The sequence below is a fragment of the Hyperolius riggenbachi genome, chromosome 4, assembly GCF_040937935.1.
Source record: "Hyperolius riggenbachi isolate aHypRig1 chromosome 4, aHypRig1.pri, whole genome shotgun sequence".
Lineage (NCBI taxonomy): Eukaryota > Metazoa > Chordata > Amphibia > Anura > Hyperoliidae > Hyperolius > Hyperolius riggenbachi.
In genome coordinates, this window is record NC_090649.1 from 463,603,170 (window position 1) to 463,613,934 (window position 10,765).

The 10,765-nt window shown below is 47.9% G+C and overlaps 1 protein-coding gene across 1 annotated transcript in view; it reads right to left on the reverse strand.

Moving 5' to 3' along the window:
• LOC137570978 (calpain-8-like) overlaps nt 1–6,391 on the reverse strand; it is a 124,309-nt gene extending 117,918 nt beyond the window's left edge. Inside the window, exon 1 of the mRNA XM_068279676.1 lies at nt 6,155–6,391. Coding sequence (XP_068135777.1) covers nt 6,155–6,391 — 237 coding nt within the window. The remainder of the gene's footprint in view (nt 1–6,154) is intronic.
• Between the last annotated feature and the right edge of the window lie 4,374 nt (nt 6,392–10,765).

Genomic DNA, 10,765 nt, shown 5'->3' on the forward strand with positions numbered 1-10,765 from the left:
ATTAAAGCACTCTACTCCGGCTGAATATCTTCTACTCTTCATTCCTCTGGATAGCTGTGAGCCCTCTGGGGTAGGGTGTGCAATAGCTCTCTGCAGATCAGCCATGGACTGTTGCATCCCTGCCTGAGTCTCTATCACTTGCATCATTGACCTCTGAATCTCAGTAAAAGCTTGTTGTAAAGTGGAATTTGACTGCACCATCTGGGTTATCGCCTGAGTGAGGACCTCAGCAGTAGAAGGGGTCTTACTGTCCATCTCTCCCGGAGCTTCCAAGGGGGTTCGTGCTAAGTACACAGATGCACTACCACTACTTCGCCCAGAACCAGCAGAGGTGGTCATCTTCTGGGACTTAGCGGACAACAGTGTCTCTTCCTCTCGAATGGCCTTAATCAGTTTTGAGTAGGTGAAAAGGTCACTTCGGTCTCTCATTTGAATTTTCAGCATGATAGGGTCTAAAGGTTGTGCACCTTTTAGGATCTGAGTCAATAAAGCCTCACTTGCATTGTCTTGTGCCATTCCCTTTTTTAGGATTGCTTGGTGTAGGATCTTGTCCAGGCGAGTGACAAAGGTGGATAGGCGTTCCCCTTCCTCTTGGTAGGTATGTCCAAACCGATGTATCAAGTCAGCACAACTTTCTATTTGCCCAAAAACTTCATGAAGGGCATCCAGACACTCTGAGGCAGTGCAACCTGGCTGGTCTCTTTTAAGATTCCGGACAACATCTGAAGCAGGGGCACGTAGACTCTCTACAATCCTCTGTCGCTTGACTGTATCTGAGACCTCCCACTCATCTAAGGCCTGTGCAGCCTGGTCTATCCAGGTCTCAAAGTCATCTTCCCCGGATGGGACAGGTATCTGCCCAGAACAAACCCTCAGTTTTCTGTACCCATAACTGATAGGTTGGAATGAATTTGTCACTAAATTTTCCATCAGTTTTCCCATATCAGTGTAGAAGGAAGCGGGTGGATATCCTGGGGTGGTGGACATGGAGTCAACAGAGGCTGAGCAGACCTCTCTTTTACTTGGTGGCCTTTCACTGGAACTGTCTGAGTGGTTGGTTGAGGGACTTGGTCGGATCAACTGAACTTTGATGTCATCCGTTAGCTGTAAGATTGTGTTCTTGAAGCAAGTGGGAAGGCCTTTTTTTCACTTCTAGCAGGGCATATGTGTGAGAGATCTCCGGATCCGTCCGTGTGTCTAAGACGAACACCCGACGATCAAGTGCTAGGGCTGTGATAGCTTTATCTATTTGATTCTCTGTCCATCCATCAGCAGGTATATCCATCACCACACTGAACTGTAGTCTACCATTTTCTTCTTCACACCAGCGGGCAGCAGTGACTGGGTCCATTTTGCTGGCCTGGCTCGTTGTTCCTAGGGCAGTCATCACTCTAAGGGGCTAGGTTAGAATCCCGGACGAGCCCCCACGTGTAGCACTGACTCCCACAGGAGCTGCTGTAAGAGTTGGGTTCTCCTACTGTCCCCAGTGATGACCCGTCCTGTGAAAGGACCCTCTAATACTCCGACACACCAACAACTATAAGGGGTTTTATTAGGGGCAGACAAGATGCCCTGTGAGAGGGATGTGGGCAAAACAGGATTCACAATGGTATAGGGGTACAATGGCATCAGATAAAAGCAACAGCTTAGTGACAATGGGTTAGTGAAGCAGAAATAGCAGTTCAATAGTGCAACAGTCATAAATAGAGTTTGTTCCTCTGTCCACCCGTGAAGAGACTCTGCCCCTTAATGCACTGGGTGAGAGAGAGACAAAACTGCTGTACAATTCTTAACAATCAAACAGGCAAACAGTTATATGCAATTCACACAAATAGCAGAGGAGGTGCAACTAGCTACTGCACTTAGCTAAAACATTTCAAACCCTGACTAACCACTGGCCAGTGGTGAAACTGCTATAATGTCTGCTAGCGGTGGGGCCCATTCAAGTTACAGTTGGAGCGCTCAGACCTTCAAGAGAAGGTATTTGTAATCCACATGGCACGACCAGCTCTCCAAAAGACTCTGAGCTGAGGGGGGCAGTGGTCCTTTCTCGATCGCCAGGCGAAGGCACAATTAAACGCAAAGTACTGTGGCCACAGGCCCCTCACCCATCTAGTCGCTGCAGCAAGAAACCTTCAGGAATGGCTTGTCCTCTGGGCTGGGTGAGATGATTCCTCCTGTCTGGTCGCTGGTGCCTTGATGATTCCTCCTGTCTGGTCGCTGGTGGCTTGTTTCGCGTCCAACTCCTTGCTATCCTGGCTTCAAAGCATCAATTGGAGCCTGATTGTACTCCTCTTTCTGCCCTGGTCCGTTCCTCTGAACCACACGAAGATCGCTTACGCAGAGGCTGGGACAGAGAGATCCACACGTCTCTCCAGCCTCTCTCCTTTGTCCTTTTTTCCTTTGTTCTCCCTCTCTCTCTTGCCCTTCCCCCATCACCCCCCTTTGTCCACTTCCTTTAGCTCTGAAAGAGGGGTCAGGTTTCCATCGTGTGGTGGGTATAAATATTGCAGTCTCAATCCACTGATGTTACACTAATCTCCAGCTCTGCGTAATATGTTGGTGCTTTATAAATACAATAAAAAGATAATAGTTATCACGTCCGTAAAAGAAAACTGAAATATTTGCAATGTAGATTTTGCCATTTATTACCTTTTATAAAATGACAGTTTTGTGGCTGTCATGCTAATCTTTGGCTTCAGTTGGGCCTGAGCCACATTGGAACCAGCGTGCACACAATGTGGATACACTTGGAACCACTTGGAACCAGCATGCACCCAGTGGGGTCACATCCGGAACAAGCATGCTACCAGTGAGGTCACACTCAGAGCCAGCATGCAGCCAGTTGGGTTTGGAACCAGCATTTGTCAGTGGGGCTACACCTGGAACCAGCATGCAACCAGCGGGGGCCACACTTGGAACCAGCATGCAACCAGCGAGAACACACTTACATACCTCCCAACTTTTTGAGATGAGAAAGAGGGACACTTTAAGACACCCCCCTGCCACACCCCTGCCACACCCCTTGCTAGACATAGCACTAAAATTCATAAGCAAAAGATGTAATTTTAGAATTCAAACCGCACTGGTCCTTTCTATTATTATTAGTTTTTCTTCATATTAAAATTTGAAATTAAGAAATATATCAATTTAAAGGATGGAAATAAAGTTTGGAGCCAAATAAACACACTTTCAAGTAGAAAAATACATGTATTTACATGAATCTATACTTCAATCCTGAAAGAGGGACAAATGAAGGAGAAAGAGGGACAGAGGGATTTTGTTTCCAAAGAGGGACTGTGCCTCCGAAAAAGGGACAGTTGGGAGCTATGCACTTAGAACCAGCGAGCAGCCAGAGTCATGCCCAGGACCAGCATACAGCTAGTGGTGTCACACCTGTAACCAGCATGCAGACAATGGTGTCATATCTTGAGCAAGCATGTAGCCAGTTGAGTCAGACCTGGAACCAGCATGCACCCAGTGGAGTCATACCTGGAACAAGCATGCAGCCAGTGAAGTCACACCTGGAAAAAGCATGGAGCCAGTGGAGTCAAACCTGGAACAAGCATGCAGCCAGTGTGGTCACACCCAGGACAAGCATGCAGCCAGTGCAGTCACCCCTGGAACAAGCACGCAGCCAGTGGAGCCAAACCTGGAACAAGCATGCAGCCAGTGGGGTCACACCCAGGACAAGCATGCAGCCAGTGCAGTCACCCCTGGGGCAAGCACACAGCCAGTTGAGTCACAACTGGGACAAGCATGCAGCCAGTGGAGTCATACCTGGAACAAGCATGCAGCCAGTGAAGTCACAGCTGGAAAAAACATGGAGCCAGTGGGGTCAAACCTGGAACAAGCATGCCGCCAGTGGGGTCACACCCCTGGGACAAGCACGCAGCCAGTGGAGTCACACTTGGAACAAGCATGCAGCCAGTTGAGTTAGACCTGGAACCAGCATGCACCCAGTGGAGTCATACCGGGAACAAGCACGCAGCCAGTGAAGTCACAGCTGGAAAAAGCATGGAGCCAGTGGAGTCACACCTGGAAAAAGCATGGAGCCAGTGGGGTCAAACCAGGAACAAGCATGCAGCCAGTGGGGTCACACCCAGGACAAATATGCAGCCAGTGCAGTTAACCCTGGAACAAGCACGCAGCCAGTGGAGTCAAACCTGGAACAAGCATGCAGCCAGTGGGGTCACACCCAGGACAAGCAGGCAGCCAGTGCAGTCACCCCTGGGACAAGCATGTAGCCAGTGGAGTCACACCCAGGACAAGCATGCAGCCAGTTGAGTCACAACTGGGACAAGCATGCACCCAGTGGAGTCACACCTGGAACAAGGATGCAGCCAGTGGGGTCACACCCAGGACAAGCATGCAGCCAGTGCAGTCACCCCTGGGACAAGCACATAGCCAGTTGAGTCACAACTGGGACAAGCATGCAGCCAGTGGAGTCACACCTGGAACAAGCATGCAGCCAGTGGAGTCACACCTGGAACAAGCATGCAGCCAGTGGAGTCACACCTGGAACAAGCATGCAGCCAGTGGGGTCACACCCAGGACAAGCATGCAGCCAGTGCAGTCACCCCTGGGGCAAGCACACAGCCAGTTGAGTCACAACTGGGACAAGCATGCAGCCAGTGGAGTAACACCTGGAACAAGCATGCAGCCAGTGCGGTCGCACCTGGAACAAGCATGCAGCCAGTGGAGTCACACCTGAAACAATCATGGAGCCAGCGGGGTAATACAAAGAGCCAACATGCAGCCAGTGGAGTCACACCTGTAATAGACATTCAATCCGTGAAGTCACACCCAGAACCAGCATGAATTAGTGGTGTCACACCTTGAACCAGCATGAACCCAATCAAGCCCATACGGCCAAGATTTTTCAGCATTCCCTATTCACTCCTTTCGATCGATTTTTTCCAGAAAGATAGATAATGTATGGGCACCTTTAAGCCACATACACACACTCAACAAAAGTCTTTGAAATGCACGATTATCAAACAACTTGAAGAAGTTGGACAACTTTTGGCATATAAAGTTGGATAGCTTTTGTCAAGACGACAAGGCGTTATCACTGAGGCGACCAACGACTGATAAGGCGCAGCTCAAGTCAATCCAACTGTTGCATTGACTTTTGTGAATGCAAGGCGTTATCACTGCGTCAGTCAGTGATAACGCCTTGTCGTCTTGACAAAAGTTTACCTGACAAAAGTTGTCCAACTTTTTCAAGTTGTTTGATAATCGTGCATTTAAAAGACTTTTGTTGAGCGTGTGTATGAGCCTTAAAGACAAGGCGTTATCACTGATAAGAGTCAACCAACGACTGATAAAACGCAGCTCAAACCAATCCAACTGTTGCATTGACTTTTGTGAATGCAAGGTGTTATCACTGCGTCAGTCAGTGATAACGCCTTGTCGTCTTGACAAATGTTTACTTGACAAAAGTTGTCCAACTTTTTCAAGTTGTTTAATAATCGTGCATCTAAAAGACTTTTGTTGAGCGTGTGTATGAGCCTTAACAGAGCATCTAGTCTTGTCTCCAACTGTCCCTCACAGGGATCACAATCTAATCCCTGCCATAGTCTTATGCTAAGCATACACGGCTTGTTTCCAGCTTATCGAGCTGCTGATGGCTCGATTGATAATATCTGACAGGTCCGATGACCCGTCGGATCAATTCCCCGCTCGATCCCCACGGGCAGACAATAGCAGGGAATTGAGCGGAAGATAAGGAGCGCCGGCGGGGACGAGCGGGAATCGATCCAGCCGCCCGCTGGGACGAGCGGAGACACGCAGGGAGTCGATCCAGCGGCTAATCGAGCCGCCGGGTCGACTCGTGTATGCCCAGCATTATATCCATTGTAGTCTAGGGCCAATTTTATTGATCTGTATGTTTTGGGGATGTGGGAGGAAACCAGAGTGCCCGGAGGAAACCCAGACAGACATGGGTAGACCATACAAACTCCGTATAGATAGAACTCTGGTTAGCATTCTAACTAGGGATTCAGCTTATTAATACACGTTTTTAAATGTTCAATTCAATAAAAAAAATAAAAACAGCAAAAAAAAAAAAAAAAAAAAACTACAAATGATGCAAAATAACACAGGGAATAGTGGGAATATGAAAATCTTATGACAATATGAAAAAACTCACCGCGGGTCTCTTCCATTCCAGTCCTTGCACCTTTTCGGATTTCGGACCCAGGTCATTGACCCCTAGAGAGGACTGAGCAGCGGGGAAAGTGGGGTCTTCAAACAAAGTCTTGGACGCCAGGCACTGCGCCTGCAGCTCCTCAAAGCTCTGATCCAGATACTTTGCTGGGTTACTATTGGTGCCCAAACCTAAGGCGGCACTCCTGTCCTTGGCTAACTGAGCGGCAACGCTTGCCATGGTGAGAGAGCTGTGTGTGGTGCTGCAGAGGGGACTGGAGCTGCAGTGGTATGTACTGTGTATTATTTAGTGAAAGATAAGCCCTGAGGGTGGGGAGAGGCGGGGTCAGTAACACAGGAGAGGGTGTAGTGAAGTTTACAGGGAAATATTATCTCTGTAAAGAATATTATGTGTGTTGTTTACTGAAATGGCATGGTTCAGCGTTCAACGGGACAAAGCTGAATCCGATAACCAATAATAATTGATTTCACAATTTGTACGAGTGCGGAACCAGAAGCACAGACATTTCATATACATTATCCAACTTTATCTATCTAACACTTTATTTATTTTTAAACTTCTTAGCGATTAGCAAGCAAGAAAAAACTCTCAAATCAAGTTATTTCCAATTAACTTCTTGCCGACCGCTCCACGCCAATTGGCGTTACCAAGGTGGCAGCCCTAGGAACGCTCCACTCCGATTGGCGTAAATGGCCTTCTATGGGCCTAGCAGGAGAGCTCTGCGCCACCTTCAGTCTTCCAGCATCGATCGCCGCTCGGAGACTGTTAGATGGCGAAACCGCCATCCAATATACTGTACATGTACAGCGCTGCGATCTAAGGCAGCGCTGTACTGGGGACAGGCTCGGGTGTCATCCGCTGTCATAGGCTGAAGCCTATGACAGCCGATCACAGTGATTGGCTGGTGGGGGGAGGGAGGGAGGGAGCTAGGGAAAATAAATAATAATAATAGTAATTTTATTTAAAAAAAATAAAGAAATAAATATTGATTAAAAACTAAATAAATATTGAGGGAGCGATCAGACCCCACCAACAGAGAGCTCTGTTGGTGGGGAGAAAAGGGGGGGGGGGTAGATCACTTGTGTGCTGAGTTATGCGGCCTTGCAGTGAGCCCTTAAAGTTGCAGTGGCCCAATTTATGAAAAATAGCCTGGTCTTTAGGGGGGTTTAACACCACAGTCCTCAAGTGGTTAACTTTTATATTACAGTACTTTTCTTGCATCATTTTTGTACTTTGTTGCTTACTAGGTAACAAAAATAGAATATTTTATATTGTAGATCAGTGGTCCCCAAACTAAGGCCCTTGGGCCGAATGTGGCCCTCTTTTTTTTTTTTTACCGGCCCCCTACACAGAAAATGTATTACTTATAGATGCGGTCAGCTACATCTTTAAATATTGGTGGTCCGCATATAGAATAGCAGTGCTGGCACCACACATCCACATGGAAGCCAGAAAGCAGTAATTTTGCTGGTTTCCAATCAAATTCCACATCAGGTGACACTGCTGTCCAATTGGACTGCAGGTTGTCACCTGGGTATGCTTCACTGTCTGGCCCGCAAAGACTTCTACATCATTTTATGTATACTCCGGCCCCCCAGCAGTCTGAAGTATGTTGACCCGGCCCTCAACCCAAAACGTTTGGGGACCCCTGGTGTAGAGAAAAGGGGTTTGATTTACAAAATGTATCCCATGAATTGTCTTGTTTTATTTATTTATTTATAAAAGCTTTAAAGGGAACCTAAACTGAGCGGGATATGGATGTTTCCTTTTAACCTCTTGACGACCAGCTAATGCCGATTGGCGTAAACTGGTCGTCTGCGGCTTTCCATGGAAACGGCCGCTCGTTCGAGCGGCCTTTCCATGTCCGTTCACGGAGGGTGTCTCTGTGAACAGCCGGAGAGCCGCCGATCGCGGCTCGCCGGCAAAATGTAAACACGCAGCGCCGTAAGGCAGATCGTCGATCCCCGGCCTCTGATTGGCCGGGGATCGCCGGCATATGATAGGCTGAAGCCTATCCTACAATGCGCATGACGGATATCCGTCCTGCGCAGCCCAGGGAGGAAGAGGTAGGGAGGGAGAGGCAGGGAGCACAGAAAACGCTGCGGAGGGGGGCTTTGAAGAGCCCCCCCGCAAAGTGCAGCAAGCCGGCGGCGATCAGACCCCCCCAGCAGGACATCCCCCTAGTGGGGAAAAAAGGGGGTAAGTCTGATCGCCCTGGCTCTATCCTGATCTGTGCTGCGGGCTGGAGAGCCCACACAGCACAGATCAGGCAAACCACCCCTGGTCGTCAAGTGGTTAAACAATACCAGTTGCCTGGCAGCCCTGCTGATCTCCTTGGCTGCAGTAGTGACTGAATCACACACCTGAAACAGTCATGCAGCTAATCCAGTCAGACTGCAGTCAGAGCGCCTGATCTTGTTGAGGGGCTGTGGCTAAATGTATTACAGACACAGGATCAGCAGGCGAGGCAACTGGTATTATTTTAAAAGGAAAAATCCATGTCCTTCTCAGTTTAGGTTTCCTTTAAAGCGGACCTGAACTCAGAACTTCCTCTCTGCTCTAAAAGATACGCAACAGCATAATAACCTTTAGAGAAAAAGCATTTCTTTGTTACAGCTGAAACAAATCCTGCAATCAATCTGCAGTGTCTACATTCCTGCTTTCATGGAAGCAGACATAAGGTTAACATCCTGTGTTTACATTTTACAAATTAGCTGGTCTGCCTAGGCAGCCAGCTGACACAGCTGCGCAATCAAATTGTGATTTATTTATTTATATAGCGCCGACATATTACGCAGCACTGTACAGGGTATATTGTCTTGTCACTAACTGTCCCTCAGAGGGGCTCACAGTCTAATCCCATAATAATCATAATTCCGTTTTTTGTATAGCGCTTTTCTCCTGTCGGACTCAAAGCGCTTGCGAGGCAGCCACTAGAGCGCACTCAGTAGGCAGTAGCAGTGTTAGGGAGTCTTGCCCATAGAACTCCTTACTGAATAGGTGCTGGCTTACTGAATAGGTGCTGGCTTACTGAACAGGCAGAGCCAAGATTCAAACCCAGGTCTCCTACATCAGAGGCTGAACCCTAGACCATTACACTATCCAGCCAGTCACAGATGGGGGGAATTAGACCTGCTAAACTATCTAAATACATACAGGGTGCATTTCTCTCTGTTTTCCTTCTGTCCTGTGCCAGAGTTCAGGTCCACTTTAAGTTGGTCATACACATATACTGTAGATTTCTACCCAATGTTTCCAAACAATTGATTCCTCTCTGAAATGAATCACTTTTCAATAGTTTCAAGAAGGGAATCTTTTGAAAATCAATTGAACTATAGGCCTTCAATATACTGCCTCTTCTGCTCCACCCTCAATTAAACTAGATCTTACATCCTATCCAATCAATACTTTCTATCGATTTTTGGTCAAAGTCATTCAAAATTTGATTGGTTGGACATTTTAAGGTGATTGATAAGCATCTGATTCAATCAGAGTGGTCAAATTGGCAGAAGATCGAAAGGGAAAATCGATGTGTATATGAAGACCTTTAACCACTTGCCGACCGCACACTCATACTGTGCGGCGGCAAAGTGGTAGCTGGAGGACCAGCGACGCACATCTGCGTCGCCAGGTGCCTCCCTAATTGATCAGAAAAGGCCGCTCGCGCGAGCGGCCGTTTCCTATTAGATCACGGAGCGGGTCTCTGTGAATAGCCTGCGAGCCGCTGATCGCGGCTCGCAGACTAAATGTAAACGCAGGAGACATTTGTCTCCTTTGTTTACATTTAACGGCGCTGCTGCTACAGCAGCGCCGTAAGGCAGATCGGCGATCCCCGGCAAATCAGCGGCCGGGGATCGCTGCCATGTGACAGATGACACCCTGTCACAGGCTGACAGATAGCGTCCTGTGCAGCCCCGATCACCAGGGGTGAGAGGGAGGAGAGGAAGGGGGGAATTTCGCTGCGGAGGGGGGCTTTGAGGTGTCCCCCCCCCGCAACACCGAGGCAAGCAGGAGCGATCAGACCCCCCCTGCACATCATCCCCATAGGGGGAAAAAAAGGGGGGCGATCTGATCGCTCTGCCTGCAGCCTGATCTGTGCTGGGGGCTGCAGAGCCCACCCAGCACAGATCATAAAAAAACATGCTGGTCCTTAAGGGGGGGTAAAGGCTGGGTCCTCAAGTGGTTAAACACATAGCAAACACATTTCTTAAAATGAGAAGTCTTGTAAAAATTAAATTTTGCAGGGACAATTTATTCTGAGTGATTGTTTTGTTTGGACAATGCTGTAAAAATATTTTATCAACATGATTAGAAAAAAAAAAAAGGAATTAGAGGCCCAATTCAATTATCTTTTCTCATAAGTTTTCTGCTAGGAGATACATTCTCATCTTTTTTGCAAAAACATTTTTATTGATAGGGTGCGAAAACATCTGTGTGAAAATGCTCATGAGAAATATTAATTGAATACGGGCCAAGGGCCTTGATACATGTACAGTAGCTCCAATAAAACTACCAAGCGCTTTGCCACGCCAATATCACCAGTACTAACGTCAGCGGAATAGTGCGTCCCACTGTACATAGGTAACAGGTTGC